Consider the following 23,012-nt stretch of genomic DNA (forward strand, 5'->3'; position numbering starts at 1 on the left):
TATTGTTCTCCTCTACATAACATTTTTCACATAACTTTAATTATGGGTACCATATTTATAGTCCCGGCAAATAAAAAGAATGCCCCTCTCTAAAATAGCTCGCACGATAGATTCGGTTTTCGCCCAGAAAATCAAACGACAAATGGGTAGTCAGTAACAAAAATAAAATTTGACAACAATAAATACCGACCCTAACAACCTAATCTTAAATAAATAGGGCCAACCCTTACCTAACCCTTAAATAAATAAGTGTTGGCTGCTAAAATATTACGATTACCCAATGAAAACGGAACTGGTTATGATTTCACTGAATCGTCAAATTTATTTTTGTTACTGGCAAACCCGTTTTTACAACCGCGCCCTTTACAACAACCCGGCATTTTACAACCGCGCCCTTTAATTATTATCAGAATTTGTTTATTTGGACGACATGAATCGCACTACCCTTCATATATCGTCTAAAATAAAAATCAATTATTATAATTAAAAAAAAACCTCGTTTCAAATTCTATTACCAATGAAAACATGTTTTCAATATTATTATGATGAAAAAAACACCGTTTTCCTAGATATGTATTGGGAAAATACAATTTTTTCCAATTATTTCACCAAATATTATCACACTAAGCATCGTCTGTTAACAAAATATTTGATAAACGCATTCAAATACGAAAAACAAACAGCAGAAAAATCGTGATTTTCACCATAGAAAAAAAAATCGTTTTTTTTATCAAATTAAATTTAAAAAAAATATTATCCTTATACAAAAATTGATTTTCACAACCTAAAATTCGATACCACACATCAATAATTCTTCTCAAACGACCCCTACCAAACATCAATCAGATTAATTACACAAATAAAAAATTAAAATAGGGGGGGGGGGGTGAAACATCAAATAAGGGCTAGCACAATAGTGACTTCCACAAAACCCAATCGATCCACGAATAGCATTAGACACACACAATTCAAATTGATATCGGAAAATCGATTACATAAAGTCGTCGATGTCAAAACGTTTACATTCGCAGATACATACGTAGATTGTTTATTGGCGACAATTAAGGGAACATACATACATATGTATATTACACAATACTATGAAAACTTGATTACATCGTGAGTGTGTGTGTGTGTGTGCGTCTCTTCGCTTCTCAAACCTTGGACTATGATATCGCTGATCAATCACGCCACAAATGTCGGAAAACCTTGAATGAGCACACTATAAATAAGCACTTTATGCGAAAATTTGCTAAACTATTGTATAAGCTGATACAAATTGTACACAGTGCAATTTTCGGTGTCCCCGATAATAATCAAAATATTATATAATCCGTCGATAACATACATACATATAAATATACGGAGCGCAATGAGATCGATATCGGAATTATGTATGTATGTACATAACGCATTTCAAAATTAGATAACGATCAGATCTTAATTAGAGGTAAAGGTCGCACATGCTTGAGCCGCATGTTTAGGAGAATACAAAATAGGTTATCGTAACGTTTGGCATCAATCAATGAAAATGACCTCTAAAAACAGGGGTAGAATTATAAAATCTTCGGTTCGTTTATATTCTTCACGCGTGGGGTTTCTGTATGAAGTCTCTGAAATCGAAAGCTGCTGAATCGATTTTAATTGCGATGTTTACGTAAATGTCTCAAGAAATTACTTATACATACATACATATCCATACGCGCATTCCGATACTAGAGAAGAGGTAAAACTGGATATTTTATATAAACATTCGATTTGCTCATTAGAAAAGTGCGGAAAAATCTAAAAATTCAATGGAAATAAAAAAAAACCATACTAATTTACACCTGGCGTGTTTAATACAATCATCAAATTGCGTCGAAATATCAAAAGTAGCCGAGATGAAAAACTATGTACTCTTGCGAGTCAATTTTACGTAGTATGTATGTATGTATGTACATACATATGTGCTTTGTACTGTGAAATATAAAAATATAAATAAAACTTTTGTAACGGTACCATTCCTCATCACGATCCAATTTTCGTCAGTTTTTTTCCTCAACATCCAAATAAACCTATTGTTTTCAGCGTTTATTTAAAACTAGCGGTTTTACCCGGCTTCGCTCAGTATTTGTAATACTATTCATTTATTTTTTTATTAAATTTATTTGAATCGAAAAAAAAATAATATTCAACTATCGTCAGAGAAACTTTGATTTGTTTTTGAAGCTCCCAAACAAACCTTACAAATTCTCTTTCGAAATTATATATTAGATGATTTCAAATGTTAGAGCTTCAGCATCAACTCTGATCGTCATCTTTAGATATTCACCATCCACTGCTGGATGAAGGCCTCTCCTTCCATTCGTCTCCGTTTTGCGCAACTCTCATCTACCTCACCCCACATGTTTCTTTTCATCCGGCCCATCTTCCTTGCGGTCTTCATTTAACCCTTTTACATTCCTTCGGGTGCCTTTCCAGAACTTCTTTTACCCACATCCATTCTTCCAGCTGCGTGACCCAACCATTGCCATTTCAATCTCTTCACCCTGTCCACTATAGTAACTACTCTTGTCATACTTATTACACAACGCATTCATCTCTTCGCCGAGAATACGAAGTTCCGACTTCTTTTAGTGCTTTAGACTTTGGAAAGTGACATTTTTTATTTAAAAATAAATATACTGCATCTTAACTTCGCACGTCTCTTTATTATCTCTACAATAAATATTTTATTTTATTTCATAGAACATGAACGGTCGCCTTTACAGATTGCTCAAAAGCGACGAGTTCACTTATACAGATACAATGCAATCAACCAATACAATCAATATACATAAACATGCTTATACAATGCGAATTCATACAAACATCCATAGTGACATCTATGGAGAAATTTCACAGCATTTTATAATCAAACTGGCGAACCCCAAGAGTCTAAATAGCTTGAGATTAGCAAGAGAGATAGGAAGGAAATGTCAATTTTTATAGGAACCGTTTCAATAAAAATCAGAAATATTGGCAAACTCTGATAAGAAACCATCGACCAAGAATCACAAACCAAACCCATGTCTACTCTGCTCGAAAGCATAATATGCTAGCCACAAGTCCACGTCGCTGGTTATAGACAAGTAGACAGGATCAGCCGAGATTCGTCTCAGCTTGACCTCAGGCCAAGCTCCAACGTCCTGTACTTCTTAGACCTTTGCCTTGACACACACTGACCATTTTCCTCACATTGAACCGTCAAGATGCTAAAAATCAGTACATATACATACATACATTTTTCGATCAAACACTGCAAAGATATTTCAGGCAGCATCGCGCAATTATACTCGGAGATGTATCCTATTTCAAAGTCTACTTACGCAATACTACACAAGTACGCTCCCATACTATATAAATTAATTCCAACAGAAAAAACCAGAACCTGAACAGTCGCCATAGTAATTTTCATCCAAGGCTAAAACAGTGCACGCGAACGCGCTCACCTCAACTATGTAGTTAAGTGTATCTGCACTAAAAAATTGAACAAACCCAACCAAGTATTTACTCGGCAGATCGATCGGTACGATTAAGTTCGGCGACGATACAATACAATTACGACCTCGTGCAAATTCGACAATCGCTCCAGTCCAGCCGTGAAAACTTATCGGGGCATAACCATCGTTGATAAAAAAAAAATACGACAGTTTATACAAGACCACTACGAGCTGTGCAACGTAACTTTGCTGTACAATCCACACGCTACAATATATGTACATAATGCAAGTGTGTGTTCTCTCCCAAAGTGCAATAATAGGGGGAGTCTGTGAAGTGCTTCAGATTCAACTGCAGACTTATATACATATGTACATGGGTCTATATCGGTGATCCAGCTTTCGAGCCACACCTCCTTCTGTCTATTTAAAATATCTGACCTCGCATACGTATACTCACGAAAAACAAGCAAACACGCCAACTTGTCCTACGCCAATAATCACCAGCCAAATTAAGAAAGTGAATTCAAGAAATGCAAACCAACGTCATAAGCCGATTTTGAACTTTCGATTGTTTTTATACAAGTTGGAAAGCTACCCAAAAAAAAATACGATGCATTTTGTCCTCCTTGTTGGCGACTTATATTTATGATCGTATTTTTTTTGTTTCATATATTATATGTTCACAGTACATATCAAGTATATTTTAATAGCTATCGATCGACTGATAATTATCTATTTTACCCATTATTATTCTTGTCAGTTGTGTATGAGGCATAATAGTAAAAGCTACATATTTACATACATACAATTCTCATAAAGCTATTTCTAATACATTCTAGGTATAGAGTTATAGACTATAGACATCTTGTTATCACCGAGACTCTTCACAAGTTTATAAGTATGGTTGTTAGTGATTCTTTTACAGAATCTTCTAGTTAGCAAGCGTCGTATTTAAAAATACGTTATCGTATCTAAAAATACTTTTTGCAATTCTTGAAAATTTCTAATTGGACTAACGCATGTAAATAAATCGATTGCCTTTTATACAATGACCCCGCAATCATTACACGCATTAAGTCAAAGTGGCACATCAACCGCAATTCGATAAAAAATAATCGATCAAAAAACATACATGCATTTAAAATGCGCTGCAAGTAAAACAATTTCCTTTAAAAACAAATTAAATATTATATATTTTTTAAATATATGTACATATACTAAAAATCGTACATTTCCGGAACCAGAAGCATGCATATGTACATATGTATGTCCAACGAACCATAAGTTACGAAACACATGGGATGTTCGAGTTGAGACAATTGTCAATTTGTACTATTTATTAGAATAAAAAAATTATAATCTCATTTATTTCAAAACATATTAAATAATGATGACGTCGAGAGATGAAGGTCAGCTTTTGACGTCACAGAAACGCTTCGTACAAAAGTCCAACAGGTATACCTTACCTAGAGAGGCACACGCACAAAGATACAAAAAGAAAAAAAAAACTGCCATAATCGCTCAAGAGAACGAATTAGTCCAAAGAAACGATAGATAATCACCGGTTGGTCGTAAAACAACGATGCGTCTCCAGAGCTAGTATTGCATCCAAAAACCATCGAACCAGTAAGTGGAAAACCGAACGCTTGGGTGGTTAAGAACGTAATGGAAGATGATGGGCGTGAAAGACCCAACAGTGATATTTAAGAATTTTTCATTAGGCGCAATTTGCCAAAAAAATAAAAGCATGTTTCAAGACGATGATATAATATAATATTTCGTCCGGGTGGGGTTTCTAGCGAATAATGCCAAGTCCAACAATAAAATAAAATATGTGATTCGGTAACCTTCAAATATCATCTTTAATATGAAACAAAAATACACGTCGTACATAATTTCGATATAAAACGAAGAAAAACATTAAATGCATACCTATATCGTATTTTTGTCCTGTCATCATTCATCGCTGGTAAATGTTTCTTCACTCTTGAATATCTCAACAACAAAAAAACGTTCTTTTAGACGCAATTGAATGATTTCCTTAGCCCTTTGAATGCTTACCAACGCCGATCGGCATTTGACAACAAGTTCATGGGTCTGACAAACGCCGATAGGCGTTATATTTTGAGCATTTTGAGAATGGTTTTTTTTATTTGCGGATTAACGACTAACATAGTAGCACGATTGCTCAATTTTTCATAAGAATTATGTTCTTGAATAAAAAGAAAAATGAGTAGTCATCTTATCATTTTGTTATCTGTGTGCTTTTTACTTTGTCTATATTTTTTAATCACTTCGAAATTCATACTTTTTCCACGCGTTTTTTGAAACGCAATGCTTTAACCAATAATTTTATGGTTTAACGTCTGACGTCTTTTCTGTTGAAAGCCCACCGCGCTGAAAATTTCGCCAACATTTCCAACTAGAATTATTTAGAAATCCAATAGATAGCAGGTATAAAATTGTAGCTGATCCAAACAAACCCCAGATACTACCGCCGAGATACACTACCCTAGATAACCACCGCCGAGGATTTCGAGTTTTGTAAAGGTGTGCTTAGACTCGCTAATATATCTTGCAACAATATAAAATAAACAAAAGAAGTCTATTAATGAATGTATTTTTCCAAAACTAGTTCCATCTTCTTCATTGTCGTTAAAATGTAATGCTCACAATCTAAATGCCAAGCCACAATCTAAAATACTCAGCAGTTAGAGATTTCCATCAGGAAATTCTGCTATGTTTATATTTAAATTCAGAAATTCCGGTGTAAACCAGTCTTTATAAACATTAACACGGATTACACGACCCATGTTCAATGCATTTTTTTTTCAATGCTACCTTTAACGGTTTAACAGGTAGTATTCTTGTTTACTTTCTACATGCAAAATTTACAACGCCTATGGACTTGTCAGCAAAACGCCGACCACGTGTTGGTCAGCATTCAAAGGGTTAAAAACAATCGCATACAACGAAACGATAGATCAGTCTCAATCGGATATCTGTAAACGCGCCAAGAGTATGAGCGCCAGCGAAATTTAATATTTATACTAAACAATAACAACAATTTGTAACCTAACTTCAATGATTGTATCCCAAGCGAAGCCGAGTATTTTCGCTAGTTTCAGAACAAAATTCAAGTCGCCATAAAACACATTCTCACCATAAATTCCAGGTTTAAAGAAGGTGGCAACAACAGTGCTAAGTGACCAAACATTTTCCTCGAATCTTTGCTAATTGTACGGTAAAAAAAATCTGGCGATAAGGCCCACGATAAGGTCAAATTTCAATCTGTGATACGAGACACCTACATATGTACATATATTAAACTGTTCAGATATGTACATAATATGTATTTGCCTAGCACTTAAGAATTGTTCGAGCGTACGATATCATTTTCAGTGATATATTAAATTTAAAAGTAGAAACTAGACTAGCTATTTTCAGCGATGCGATATGTGTGGGTTGTTCGCATGCACGCGAAACACACCAATTATCATCCAAATACAAATTATTAATATATGCTTATTAAATTGAATGAAATAAAAAAAAATGATAGGCCATTAAAATGGACGCCTTGAAGACGTTGCGTATAAATGAATAAATAAAGATATATCCAACCTTTCATTCTCATCCACGAACATGGTCACGCGATCTGCAACAAGAAAAGTACTCATTAAGAAACAAATAAATTTTAAAACGGTATAAATAACGCATCACAATACATTACAAATTATAAACAGACTCATTAAGCACGAGACAACGGGACGAAATTTCATCCGATCAAACCAAAACTGATCCTCAGTCCAAATGTAACTAATCGACCTAAACTAAAAGAACATGCTAAAGGATCAAGAAATCGAATCAAAAGTTGAGAGGAAGTGGTATGAGAGCAATGCGAGCCGGTTCTCCTCGTTAACTTCCATCGCTGCAATCTTACTGCGACAACTTTCCACATGACTTTCATCTTAATGATGATGCATATTCCAAGCAGATTTATATTGTATTTTATTTTACATAGATATATACCAGGAAGGCCTAACACGTAGACCCCAATGCGCCTAGACTGCTTCCTAGACAATTAATTACGTACATATGTACATACATTGCAGAATTTTTATTACATAAATCACTGCATTTCAAGAGGCCGAAGAAAACAAAATTAACAATTAATTAAATAATTATACAATTAACAATTAATTAATCCATAGAGACATCTATGGATTTAGACTTGTACATACATTACATATTGTCATAGAAGTAGAATGCATAGAATCGCTCTCAGCCTCCAAAAATGTTGATACAAAAACTCTGCGCGGCAGAGTTTGTCAGCTGTTTGCTTTTGTTTGCTCAATTGTTCTCAGTTTTTTTCTCTCTTCTGACTTTCCGTCTCTCTCTTCGATGGCTCGCTTTTAGACGATACTTTTGTTAGCAATGACCATTTTATGCATTCTACTTCTATGCATATTGTACATAAATCAAATTAAGATATTTGTGACATAGCGAGTAGGGTGATTTTTTCCAATTTGATGGAGGAATCGTTTCAACAATGAAATCAGATAAATTGGCAAACTTTGATAAGAAACGATCGACTTGGAGTCACAAATATCCAAGTCTGACCAGCAGTATTACACATTAGCACGGGATCGAACCCGGTAACCTCTCGGTGATAAACATAAACGCAACCACCGAGCCATACTACTCGATGGTTGCGTTCTTTATATGTACATATATATGCATATAAAAAACGCAAACGTTAGCACAATTTTATATGTACATATATAAATAAAAATAGCATTATGATTGTGAACAAAGTTTAAAAGAATAATTAATATGGATATGTAATAGATTTTAAAGGTCGAACGCTATGATTGCATGCTGACATACATAGTATTACAGCTAACCATTCAATGACGATGCACTTTATGTGCCCAGTGTTTCTTATATGTATATTATTATTGTGATCAATTAGCCGGATTTACATATGCACGTATTGAAATCTGCGTAGCGGCTCTATCGACAGATGGTAAACCTAAACGAAACCAATATATATATATATATATATATATATATATATATATATATATATATATATATATATATATATATATATATATATATATATATATATATATATGTATTTATATTCAACTAAAAAAAAAACCTATAGTTTTTATATCAGTTGTTTTATGTAAGATTTCCCTTCATTCGCACGGCCAGTCGTTATCATAGGAAGAGACAGACGTTTATTTTGGACATGCCCTTGGATGTTGACACTTCATTCATAAACCTCGATCTTTTAAGCAAAACATCCATTGAAATCTACACTAAATTTCATCTAACTTTTAAATATCAATTAAATGAAAAAATCGCCAACAAATGAATCAGTACTGACTTGGGCATATAATGATGGCCTTTAAGTTTTGGAGTTCTTCTTTAATTTTTACTTTATTTAAATAGCAACTCCCACTGTCTGATAATTTTAGAAAGAATTCGCTATTTCAATACCTTATCATCAAAAAGGTTTGGCACGAACCATATCATTTATTTTTAAGCTACCAATTAGCATACTTTTCACGCATCCTCATTACACTGACTTACCTTCAATAATAATGAACATGATTTTTACTAAAAAATATTCGATCCATCGGTACATTTGTCGATGAAAACTCTCAATGTGCAGACATAAATACTCGTACGGTACGACATGCCTAGGTGACTCCAGCTGTGAATGGGCGTATCCTATGTATTGTTAAGTCGTACGATTTTAACATTTCGACAAGTTTCTCCTACATTTATTCAAATATAGGATCAAGGAAAAATATATCACCAAAAACACTCCAGGGGGTGAATTTTGGCCTGGCATAGATCAGGCATGCTAGCATATTTTTTTTCATATGCAAAAATCTTTCATTAAAAAGATTTTATTTAGCGAAACCAACATATAAATGGAGACTTTCACATATATTTTTGTACATTTATGCCATACTGCCACCCTAAATCGACACTATGACTAACCGTGTACATATATACACACCCAAACACAAATGTAAGGTATACATATATTAATGATTACAAACCGCAAGCATATGTATGTTAACAATCAACAAATTCTAAAAGGATGCCGATTATATTGGACCCTTCACAACAATTATGTAAGTAAGCAGAACATGTTCGATCTGGATTTAATAATCATCCACATTTTGCCAGCAACGATAGACGTACTGGTAATCATTGAGAAATTTCATCCGGGATATGAACCCACGACCTCTCCACCGGATTTTCTATGTGCATATAAGAAACGATCAGCAAAATAAATCAATCAAACCAGTAATATCTAGTAATCTATAATAAGCACTCGATCAACAAACGCCGAGTAAACTGCATATAATACGAAAGGATCAAACTTATCAATCGATAATCTATATTTCGCCACAATCGACGATAACCTATCACCACGGCGACCAATAAATAAATAAAACCACAAATAAAAATCGATCATACGGTGACATTTTAATGATTGTACAAAATCCACTTTCGTGATCGGTCACACCAGACTGAAAATTCAAGATCCGAGACGGTTCAAAATCCCGAATATAATTGTATGTGCGGAAAGTTCGGAAATTGTAATCGACCGAATCGAACGACCACCGTCTTCACCTACCTCAACCCATTCGCTGCCAGCCAGCGAGGCAAAATAAGAAGCGACGACCGTGACCGTTGCAGAGTTCTCAACGTCGATGAAAGTTTGATGAACCCGATAGTATGTAGTACATAGAACTGAGGAAATCGCGATCCAAAAGTGTGACTCGAATCCACAAACGGCGTCGTCGCTCTTCAAAAGTTAATACCGAATCGATCAAAAAAAAAAAAAAATACAAATAAAATAAAATAAAGCGAATTGCACATTTTAATATAATATGTATGAGTGAACATACATACATATTTGAGCAAAAAATTAATCGCTCTCATAAAACCGATCAAGGACTTATCTGCAGCAATGAGTGCTTATCGTAACACATTGCCGATCAGAAGTGGGTGGAACTTTTTTTGGTAAGTGTAATAAAAACATATCAGCTCATTTACTTTTTTAATACGGAATTAGTTTGAAAAGTCGTTTCATTTTCAGGGTCAATTCAATTCGACTGTTTTCCATTTATCAGTTTTTGTCAACTTAAAATATATTAAAAATACATACATATGTACATAGAGCAATAAATTATTTTATAACATTTTTTGCAATATGAAGTAGCCCACCGATTAAATCGTTGTTTACCAGTAGATAAGGTTTAAATCTCGACCGGAATTGAATAATCATTTTTGATTATTTTACGAAGAATTTATATGCCCCTTAGCGACACCTATGGTCTGGGCCGCCGAGAGGAATCCTGGGCCCTGGGAAAATAATTCCATAAAAAAAAAATCTTAGATATTTTTTTAATATGCAAAAACTGTGAGAAAATACCTATGTATATGTTAAATGCAATTTTTTGAAATAATCGAATAAGAAAGTATTATATAGCAGGTACGACGCAAAGAATGCGCGGATTGAAAAATAATAAACATTTAGCATTAAATAAATATATGTATTTGTATGTAAAATAATATTAAATATCAATATCGATCAGTCGAACGTCCTAACGTGGGGCCCCTCAAGTAGTCCGGGCCCTGAAACTTTAACCCCAGCTTCCCCCCTATCAACGGCCCTGCCTATGGTATTAAACTTGTACATATGTATATAAATTTTGAAACCATAGTCAAATAGTGGTGACATAGTAGGTGGGTTTTGCCAATTTCAACAATGAAATCAGATAAGTTGGCAAACTCTGATAGGAAACGATCGCTAGTACCCAAGTCTGACCAGCATCACTATAGAAATACTCGGAATAAATTATTTTCAATTGAGGTCAACCCAGGGCTTGAACTCGGGAACCTCTTGGTGTTTAGCATTAATGCAACCACCGAGTCGCACTGCTGGTAAGATCTGGGTAGTTATTAAAAACCAGATGGACCGTCTCCTGTTAGAATTTTCCGATTTATCTAGCTTAATTGTTGTGACGAATCCAAAAAAAATCAACACCCTCCCCTTCAGTTTACCGAAAATTCATCACATATCGAATTTGTTAATTTAATTTAATTTGATTTTATCTTTAATTTATACCAGGAAGGTCTAACAGGTAACGCCAATGCGCATTCCTGGTCAGAAACATTGTACATTTGACACAAATATTATTATCATTATACAAAGTACATAAATACATATCAATTATTATCCACAGAGACGTCTATGGTCAAATTTGCAGCATTTTAAACAATTAATTAAATACATATGAATTAACATCCACAGAGACATTTATATAGAGAGGTTGCCAATTTGTTTGGAACCGTTTCAATGAAAATCAGATAAATTGGCAAACTCTGATAGAAAACGATCGACCTGGAGTCACAAATCCAAGGTCTGGCCAGCAGAAACCAGTGGGATTTGAACCCGTGACCACTCTGGTCAAAGCATTATATGCTAACCACTAGACTATTTATTGATATCTATCAAAATAAAATATGCTTACCTACGTACATTGTAAGTGAGTAGAATGTGCTTCTCGCAAATTCATCTCAGATATGTATCTGGGGGGTCTACCTCACGGGCCCGAATGTGAAACGCCCGAAAACGCAAATATCGAAAGATCTTAAGTCGAAAGATAAAAAAAGAGTGCATGGTAAACGGTACATACTCACTTAATTTGCGCGAGCAGGATACAACAGGAACAAGAGGAACAGGCTTTTCCTCCCGTATTCTGCGCGCGCACATTAATACGGGAGGAAAAGCCTGTTCCTCTTGTTCCTGTTGTATCCTGCTCGCGCAAATTGAGTAAGTATGTACCGTTTACCATGCACCCTTTTTTTGATCTTTCGACTTAAGATCTTTCAATTTTCGATCTTTGCGTTTTCGGGCGTTTCACATTCGGGCCCGTGACGGAGACCGGTATCTAGGTACATACATAAAAAATTTTGTTTGTTGATTGTACCACTTTGTCCATAGATGACGCTATTGTTTGGGACTTACATGTGTACAAAAATATGACCATAGGTGTCACCTTGGGGGCAACTTGTCACGGTACCTATGGTAAAAATGTATATATATATATATAATAAAATATACATATACATGTGTACTTCAATTGACTTTATGCAGTGTTAATTAATCCCCCCAATAGAGTTGATCTGCCACTACATATACATGAATGTATATGCACTTGCATGTATGTAGTTGCAACGATGCACTCGTCCGGCAAATGAAAGTTCATTGCTTGCAAACGTAAACGTTTCGTTTAGCTGCGGAAAAACTTTTTCTTTTTGAACAGTTATATGTGCGAAATTTTTTGATGATTCACTTTTCAGAATCATATTCCGAATCCGATTGAGCATGAATTGAATTCACAGTGATTCAAACAGTAGATGAAAAATGAAGCACTGCCTAAGCTAATCTTCAAATTCATATGTATGTAGGCGCAACCCACGCACTTGCCATATACACAAAACTTTAAAAATAAAGAAAGAGGTCTATTGACGGGTATATTTGCAAATGGAAAAAAAAATAGTGACTGTTTATGTTTGAATAATACTAAATTCTAAAGATATTTTTTCAACATTTGAACCCGAGCTTGCAATATTATGAAAATTCACATTTTGTGAAAAATGAGGAAATACTGCTAAATAAATAATGAAAAAGCAAAGACGTCACGGATAATACGCGCGAAGGTTGCTTTATAATTATAACGGAGAGATATCAATGTTTTGTCTGCCGAAAGGAATTTTTAGACTTACAAAAGTGCGATAATGATAATTACAAGCGAAAAACAGGCAGACGTCTGCGAATGATAACTAAAATTATAAGATTATTTTCAGAAGCTTGCGAAATTCGAGAATACATTACATGCGGAATACGCCAATGCGACGTCACAGTACTGAATCCCGACACGGTTTCAGCAAATTATTCAAAAGAATTTTACATAAAAACAACTTCAGACTATACAGTATATTTAGTACACCATTTTATACATAAAAAAAAAAACTACAGGAAGATAAAACGGATGTACGAGTTTTGGATACAAATTGATCGGTTTTCTACCTGAGAGCCGAAACGAGTATTCATTCTCTTCATTTTAAAAATGATTCACCATGTCAAAACAAAATGCTGCTGATAGTATTATTTTACAATATAAATCATAAGGTCAAAGTCGTCGAAATCTTTCCAGTACAATAAATTCTAAGAAAGTGATTATATGCACATTGATTTATACCTGCAGCCATATATGACACATTATACTCAATTTGATATATCAGATAATACCAGGGCTGTGGAGTCGGAGCATTTCAAGCGGAGTTGTAAAACATCAACTGACTCCGACTATTTTTCTTTTCTTTATTACGGTATGTGTCAAACCGGTAACTGTCACCGCATCGAAAGGTCGAAAATCGAAAATGTTCATTTACCATGAATACATATGAAAAGCGGGTGATATATATAATATATCAGTGGCGTGCGGTAAAAATCTCTCTCCCCCCGTCGTACAGGCTCACTTAATTTGCGCGAGCAGGATCCAAGAGGAACAGGCTTTTCCTCCCGTATCCTGCCCGCGCACATTAAGCAAGGCTGTACGGCAAAAAGAGAGATAATTTCACCGCATGCCACTGATATATATCGTATATACATAGTACCGTTTACCATGCATACATTCTTTTTGATCTTTCGATTTTCGATCTTTGCTTTTTCGATCTTTCGATGCCGTGATTTAGACCCGTGTCAAACATGTAGTCAACTATGTAGAATGTTTTTTCAATGCTACCTGGAAAAGCTTAGCGGGTAGTATTCTTGTTTATTTTTTACATACTCAAAATACAACGCCCATCGGCGTATTTCACACTCATGGACTTGTTGGCAAAACGCCAATCGGCGTTGGTCAGCCTTCAAAGGGTTAAACATTCATTTCACACTTACTCAAACACTACATCATAAAAGGAATTATTGTAAAAGCAGACTTCAAACAACTACAGATTGAAATGAAAACAGTACCATAAAAAAATGACCATATAAGTATTTCACACACTAAATGTGTATGTAGTTTCAAAACAGTACAAAATCACATCCGGATTTTTTCTTCACCAACTTAAACGTCTTGCAAAACGTTCTAATGGTACATTCAAGGATTTTTATACATGGAAAAACTTCGTATAACTTTTTCAATGTAAAGAAAATGTCCAGCGAAAAAACAATTCGAAGAAATATGTAATACGTACTGCTTATTTTCCAACCAAGCTCGACCGACACAAAACTTACAATGCGAAGGAAAGACCACGTAAGTGGTTACATTTACATCGAATAAAAAAATTACGCACGTGGCCCAATGACGTCAGCAGATGAGTAACCCACAATATGTATATTGCAATCGCCTCATTTGAAAGACATCACAGAGGATATTCCGATGATGGTCACAATGACGATCGGGGTCAAGCGATGGTGACGTCGCAGAATCCGCCAGTCGCTGCGACACCGAACGGGTTAAAATGTTGATTAAGGTCACCGACAACGACACGCTAACCCTTAAACCTGAGGGGGTTAACTAACTCCGCGTCGCTTCCTGACCTTAACTAACTGAACTAACCAACGCAAGTCGACTCACCATCGCACCCAAAGCCCGACTCTCGGGATCGATACCATCATTTCGATGACCCGGTTATAAAAATAATCGGAAGGCAATGAACGTCTGCATTTTGCGTATGTATTTATATTGCCGACAATAAAACCGTGGCCGGCTTGATCGATACGTCCATTAGCCATAAAGAAAATATATAATTTCCCCTTTTTTTTGTGCCGCCATGGTGAAAGTTTGAAGGTGGTCGTTACATAGAAACGTCGCATTATTATTTTTTAAATACATATGTATAATACTTCCTTATGTCCAGAACAATAATATAAGCAACGTGTAAGAATGGTGAACCGATTATTCCCCACATTTTAGTATTTTCTGTTGGTTTTATTTTGATTTAATACTAGTGTTGTGCCCGTTGATGTTTGAACGAGTGGTTTTTGGAAAGAAATTGATACATGAATCTTACCCGAGGCTATTGTCGCTGACTGTTTCAGCATGCGCAGTCCTTACTGTCAATTCGTATATATGTATGTATCTACATTATTTATTATTTAGCCAGCAGCATGGCTCTAAGCACCGAGTGGCCGCAGGTTCGATCCCGTGATCTGACTGCGATCGACTCCAAATCGATCGTTTCCTATCAGAGTTTGCCAATTTATCTGATTTCATTGTTGAAGCGGTTCCTCCATCAAATTGAAAAAAAAAAATCTTACCCACTACGTCACCACTATTTGAATATAATTAAAAGAAATATCTATAACATAGATGTATCGCTAATTTTCTTATATATATAGTATTTGTATTACGCTTATATGTCTGGTCACAGTGACGCGTTAGAGCAGAGCATCGCAAACTGGTGGCCGCGGCCCTTTTAGTACCGTACGCATTAATTTTATCTAACGCGTGCGAGCGAGATCGCATGTGAGGGGGAAAACCGATGCCGGTTAACGTTTTATCACTAGAGCCCGGAATCTGAAGGGGCTGTTTATTGTTCAAAGATTTTAAATGCATTGTTAAAGGTTTGCCGAACCTTTTTTACAATGGAACAATAGGCGGCACGTTTCCGGCCCCTTCAGATTCCGACCTCTATTTATCACCTATGTATGTAGGGACTAGCTAGCGACTGCCGATAAAGTACGTCGTACACAACGTGTTCCGCGAATAAGAAAAGGTTGTGTGGCTCTGCGTTAGAGTATTCTTTAATGTCACTGTGGCTAGTATGTAAATAAATAAATAAATTGCATTATACTCTGCTCATTATTTAGCGATGTTTATAGCTAATTCGCGCATCACACCCTTATTCTATCCCCACACGCTCGCTCAGCCGTAAATTACTAAATATTCACCCGGTTCCAATCTCCTGTATTTTTTACAAGCCTTCTATTACATGTTTCATTTGCAAGGCTTTTCTTGGTTTTATTTTTTTATTATGAACTTTCGATCATTGTAATTTAAATATTTTTGAAATCTCTTATTAAAAGCTTTTATTCAGTTTCTTACATATGTTATTGTTTTTCTTCATGTAGGATCCTAATGTGAGCAATACTCGTGTGGGAAATTATCATGTGGGGAGTCGTCATAGAACCGAAAAAAACATACGCAATGTTTACCTTTGAAAGGATTGCGCATTTAGAATTTGTGGTGCAATTTCGCAAATCGATAAATAGGTCAGTTAAAGGTAGCATCGCCATACATTCCATCTTGAAATAAAGTTTTATTTATAATCCTGAATACAAACACAACTTCAACTCGTTATAATAATGTATGAAAATATTATTTATTAAAAAAACGTGTTTTTATTTAAAAATATTATTCATTTGTTTAAAAAAAAAACACGCAAACGTTTGATTTATAAACAGATGAATTTTTTAAATTCAAATTTTATTGCGATATTTCAAATCTCGTTTGATCTCCACGATAAGAATATTATGTATATTTTTTGAATTAGTATTCATTTATTTAAATCGAAAATGTGTGCAAAAAAATGTCGAAGTACTACTGCAAATGTAAATTCGTCTCGAATATACATACATACATATATAACGTATACTAATATTACTAAAGTACATAAGTAGCCTTCGGAATTAAAATTTAGCACCCAACATAATTGCTCCGTTGAGAAAATACCTACACATATGGCATCCTATTTTCTGAAAGAAAACCTCGTACGAAAGTTTTTTATAAGAAAAGCGTGCGACAACCTATGTATGTACTAGGGACGCCGAATAAAACAAATGCACGCATTAAATTCATCGAAGACATGATAAAAGTTTGAAAAAAAAGTAGAAAGATGTTTTACCTGGTGATTCGAAATTTGAAAGTAGATCAACGGTTTCCTCGAACGATTCTAGCCGCTATTGGAGTGCGGTGTTTGGTGTGTGGTGTGTGATTTGTGATGTGTGATGACTGGTGATTGTGTCGTTATCGATGGGGGGGGGGGGGGGGCTGGAGGGGCGCTCGCAGTGTCAGTCGGCTCCTGGCGAGTCCTGACGCCTGTCGAGTTTCGCGATCGTATTGACGCGAAATGAGCAGCAACGCGACCGCCCCCGACGACAGCCGGTGAGGTTATGAGAGGAGAGAGAAGGGCGAAGGGCGGGAGGCGAGAGGCGAGGGGAAAGGCGACGGCGGGCGCGACCCCAGCCGACCAATCACCGCGTAGTGGCGTGATGTGACGTCACTCCCGGTCGATACGCACACATTGAACATTCCTCGTGACACTAAAACAGAACATCACACCCGCCACTACGGCCATTGCTACCCCGAGTACGACTCGCCTATTACTCCTGCTCCCCTCTTCTTCGAACACTTCGCTCAATTTATTTATATCACTATATTACCAAAATTCAATTTACATATGAATACTGTTGCGTAGGGGTGGATTGAGGATCCAAATGAAAGGCCAAAGTCGCTTCACCGCATTTATTAAATATCTAGTGTTATCAGTGGCGGCTCGTGAGAATTCATAGGGGGGGCTGCAGAGAGTAATCGGGCTGTAGTAGTTCATTGATCATACCGGTGATCAAATGCAGACAAAAATAGCATGCATATGTTACGTACGCTGCGGATTAAGCGAATAGAATCCCAGAGACTATGTGACCGTTCAAGGTGTAAGACAGGGAAGGTATGTTGACCGTATCACGGTCTAACGAAACACGTGTTGTGTAGTTTGAAAGAGGATCGTTTATTTTTGTTCAATTGGTACAATGGTTATTGTATGTACGAAGAGGTTTCTTCGGAGATGTGATCTAGTTGAACTCTAGAGGCTCACTCTGCCGGTGGAGGTTGCTGCGTTGCTTTATAAACGTTTTGGGTTGAAGTGTGTCGTGTGCACATCTTTTGTTCTTGGTACTCGCGCTGCCCTAGTTATGCTGCGAGCGTGGTTTTATGGGTTCATACGCCTGGACGTAGTTCGTGGTTTTTATGGGTTCAGTGTGTTCTTCCTTTGTTTCCCAGATACGTGTATAGAAACACGTGTCGACCTTTTGACGAGGCGAGCGTGTGCCATGCGTTTATGACTTTCCTGGATATGTGTCGCAGTGACCTGATGAGATCATTTCAGTTGTACTATATGCCTACAAAGGGTTATCTGTTATCGGATTAACTAAGTGCTTGCACTTAGACCAACGGATATCTGTTATCGGATTAACTACGTGCTTGCACTTACTTCCAGGATTATATCTGGACTCTAAGTGCATTTAGGCTAAACAATAACCGTTATTAGGCTTTTCTCAAAATCGGTACGGGGAGACCCAATGTCGTGGAAATACATATCCGCATACGTGACTATACAACAGGTAAACAGATTAGACGTCCTGAGAGATCGACCCTTTATAAGGCGGTACGTAGGCGATATCATGTCATTCTGGACTGAGCACTGCCAGTGCGTGTATCTCCTTAATCATCAATAAACGCTGTGAGACGACTGTTGGCCTTTTACTTGGATCCTCCACCCACCCCTACGCAACACATATGTACTATACTGGGAGGTCTGCAGCCCTGCAGCCCATATGCACGGCAAAAATAGCTTGCATTTGTACTATACTGGGAGGGCTGTAGCCCCGCAGCCCATATAGACGAGCCGCCACTGAGTGTTATACCTAGAGAAATGTTGTAATAATATAAGTGGCTTTAGGCGTTATATTGTTGTCAAGTAACGATTGTCCACAGACATTCCTAAATAATTTTAGCATCAAGGTCTGTTCATACCTATCCAGCACGACCCGTATCCTGCAGGTGTCCTGCAAGTGCGGATCGTATTCTTTGGTAAATTATATGAACGTATTCATACTCCATTCGCGCATGTGCATTTATGCATTCATGCGCGTCCATATAGAATGTACTAAAGAATACTGTCCGTACTTGCAGGATACTTGCAGGATTCGGGTCGTGCTGGATAGGTATGAACAGACCTTCAGTCGTATTTGATGCTTGGTGTTCGACGTATGTCCGATAAAAACTTCTCTGGGCAAGGGCAATGGGCAAGTGCATCGTTAAAAATTGCACGATGCATTCAAAACACACACAGTAAACAACATGGGATACATTTTCATACTAGTAAATTGAACATTTAATTAACATATTATTCAATTAACATCGTATATGAAAGTTTTCATGAAAGCGTCATGGCGACAGCTAGTTTTCGGCAATAGCATACGCATACGCGTACAATATTGCGTAGTTATGGAAACGGTACACGTTTTATTGAAACGAGAAATGTATTCAAAAGGGCGCTTCTATTATTATAATATTTCTCTGGTTGTACCGGTTGATTCAACGGATGACTTCAGAAAGGAATTGATACACGAATTAAAATGAATTTATATATCTTATATCTAATACTACATAATTTGGAAAGAGACTATGTATGTAACTATGTAAGGTTTCATGTATGTATGTAAGGTTTGGTTAGGAGCATCGAAAACAAATAAAAGTTCATATGACCACGATATCGATATCGTATTCAAATAAATTTAATAAAAATACGAATTAGTGTTTACTATTAGATTAGCCATGTTTACGCTGTTTATATTACAAATACCGAGCGAAGCCGGGTAAAACCACTAGTTATATATAAATACAGTGTAAATCAAGGTCTTTTTTTGGAAAAAAAAGGTGCCGGAACTCAATTCTTGTCAAGTTTTTTATTATAAAAAATAAAAAAGCATAAAAAATGCCTAGAAAAACGGTGCTGGAACCCCGTTCCACCGCGTTACATGGTAAAAAAAGCCCTAGTGTAAACTAAAAGGCGCGCGCGCGTATTAATGTTTGTATTAATGAATTAATGAAGGTACATAGGCACAGATATTACAAGAATGATAAATAAAAAAATACCTCCTAAAAAGCGTTAACTTAAACAATTACATTTAATATCCTTCCTTTTATAAACTAGTACATACCTATTTCCTTTATTTTTTCCAGTTTTTTTAGTTATTATTTTAATATTAGATGAAATTAATTATATATTGCCAAAGAAGATTGAAAAAAACCTTACAAGAGGGTCCACGAGAGATTTAGATTCATGTATTTTTTTGTAGTTTCGTAACTGCGAGGTGTCGGTATTTCTGAAAAAGGAGAGGTCAATAAGCAGTTATCTAAAACCGGGACATTTAGCTGTCCCGAAACGTCCTTTCAGAACGTCGGAGGCGTTAAATCGGGAATTGTGCTTGACGTGCCACGCAGTTCCGCTGCAGGGCACTGTTGCCTAGTGCGTTTGGACCTTGATATTGTAGCTTGGACGTGTAGAGGGGTTTCAGAGATCTTTTCCGAAACAATTTTCCACAGGAAAATTGCCGTACAGAAAACTGGCCAAATATTGCTCAGTAAATGCTTTTTTTTACGAGATTTGGTCCGTTTTCTATACGGCAATTTTCCTGTGCGACGAATTTTCATGCGAGAGGAGACCCGTGGTAACGATTTTCGTAGCGGCGGTTATCCTGGTAGCGATTCACATTTGGGATGTAGTCACCGAACCTACATGCCGATATTCTTATTACCTCCCTCCCTCCTCACCCCCGAAAAAAAACTATCCACTTTTCAATGACAATTCTAACATACCCCGCAGACTCCATTTCTACAACGTACTATCTCTATCTTTTACTATCTGTACTATCTGAACTTGAAATATGAACATATCTACAAAATTTAAACTATAATTTAAATTTCCGATATTTCTTTCTCGTTTTGTCCGGGACACCTTCATATTTGAAAGAAACGCACCGTTAAAAGAATCGAATTATCAGCTAATAACAATAATCAATTATTAAGCCCCCCCCCCCTCCCCCCCCCAAATGACGCCCCTGAGTAACTACATAACTCACTGACTAACTAAAATCAAATATAATTTCAAATAAAGAAATTCTCGCAGGGCTGACATACAAACTGTAAAATAATCAACAATTATATAATTCATAAATTTCATTCGTTTATACACGCAATATGCACATAATGTATCCATCGAACAACGCTACAACAACCTCATAACAATCGTAAAAACTCTTTCATTGTTACTAGCAACAACTTCACTGTAACTAACGACGACTTAACTTTATCGAACTGGCTTGGTTAATTTAAAAACTTACAAAACATTTCCAAGTACTAATAAATCGATCAACAAAAATAAAAAATTACATTGAAAACACACAATAAACAGACTTATAATATAAAGTTTGACGAGAGTCGTTAAATGTATGTTTAATAAATCAAACAAAGTTGTTGACTATTGTTCTCCCTCCTTACACATATCTATAAAAGAAAGAAAATTTTAGGAAAACTCATAAGACATTGTTCTTTAGTACGACTCAAAGGACGGGCTTCCATTGCAATACTGCAATCAAATAGGTATGTAAAAATATATAATATAATGTCGTGAATTGGGTTTATCAAATTGTTTTGAAGATTTTGCATATTGAAAAGTCTTTGGTAGAATCATTTAAGTAATAATGGAGGAGAAAAACTATATTTTCCATCAAAATTCAGTAATAGTACGTAAGTTAAGAGTTCTGTACACCCGAAACCTTAATTTTGTTGCCGTTCCTTTCTTCGATATATATATTGAGTGAATGCGACAATATATATCAATATATACATATATTGAGTGAATGCGACAGTTAATGCTTCGACCAGATAATACGTATTTTAAATCGACAAAATCGAGGTTTCGTATTCTCCTATTTTCTCTTCCAAAACTGGACCAATTTTAAAAAAAAATTCATCATCGGTATGAGAAAGATATTTTCTGTGCAACTATGCGCGTATTTTTTTTTAAATCGACCGTTAAATAAGCACGCTGGACTCTTTTCGTGGGTGTAAAAAAGAGGCGATTTTATAGATGTTTGGCGGCTCCTAGCTCCTATAAAAAATAACTAATCAAAAAAATAAAACGATAGATGCACCCCAATGGTGGATATCCATAGCATATTATAAAATAATTTCTCTAGTGCCATAATCGAGGAAGGGAGAAGTGTAATACGTTTGTATGGACAAGGCGCTGGTGTCCAGCCCTCTTAATTAATACAAAAATGTTATATATTTTTTTTAAATATAAAAATTTTTCTTGCTTAGCATAATATAAATATAAAAATTTTTCTTGCTTAGCATATTATAAATATAAAAAGATTTTTTAATTGTATGTATGTTATATTTCATTCAATATAGTATAATATTATATTATAGGTATATTTCAATTTAATTTTCATTGAATTATATTTAGTACATTTACCTAAAGTATAGATATAATAATATTGTAAAAGATTTAAGACGAAACAATTAAATTATGTAAATAAATAACTTTTCACAAAAATATTTAAGCCCGATTTCTTTCAAGGCAAAAATTGTACAATTAAACATCCATGCTTTTACCTCATAATAAACCTTATGGTTATTGTCATTTTTTTTTTAT

General features: G+C 35.7%; 1 protein-coding gene across 1 annotated transcript in view; it reads right to left on the bottom strand.

Annotated features, from left to right (window-relative positions):
* Positions 1-17,834, bottom strand: part of Acsl (Acyl-CoA synthetase long-chain) — a 29,177-nt gene extending 11,343 nt beyond the window's left edge. The window contains exons 1-2 of the mRNA XM_077440150.1: positions 17,415-17,834; positions 7,086-7,119 (exon numbers count right to left, since the gene is read on the bottom strand). Of these exons, the coding sequence (XP_077296276.1) occupies positions 7,086-7,108 (23 nt within the window). The 5' untranslated portion in view covers positions 7,109-7,119; positions 17,415-17,834. The remainder of the gene's footprint in view (positions 1-7,085; positions 7,120-17,414) is intronic.
* Between the last annotated feature and the right edge of the window lie 5,178 nt (positions 17,835-23,012).

The sequence above is a fragment of the Arctopsyche grandis genome, chromosome 10, assembly GCF_051622035.1.
Source record: "Arctopsyche grandis isolate Sample6627 chromosome 10, ASM5162203v2, whole genome shotgun sequence".
NCBI classification, from domain to species: domain Eukaryota; kingdom Metazoa; phylum Arthropoda; class Insecta; order Trichoptera; family Hydropsychidae; genus Arctopsyche; species Arctopsyche grandis.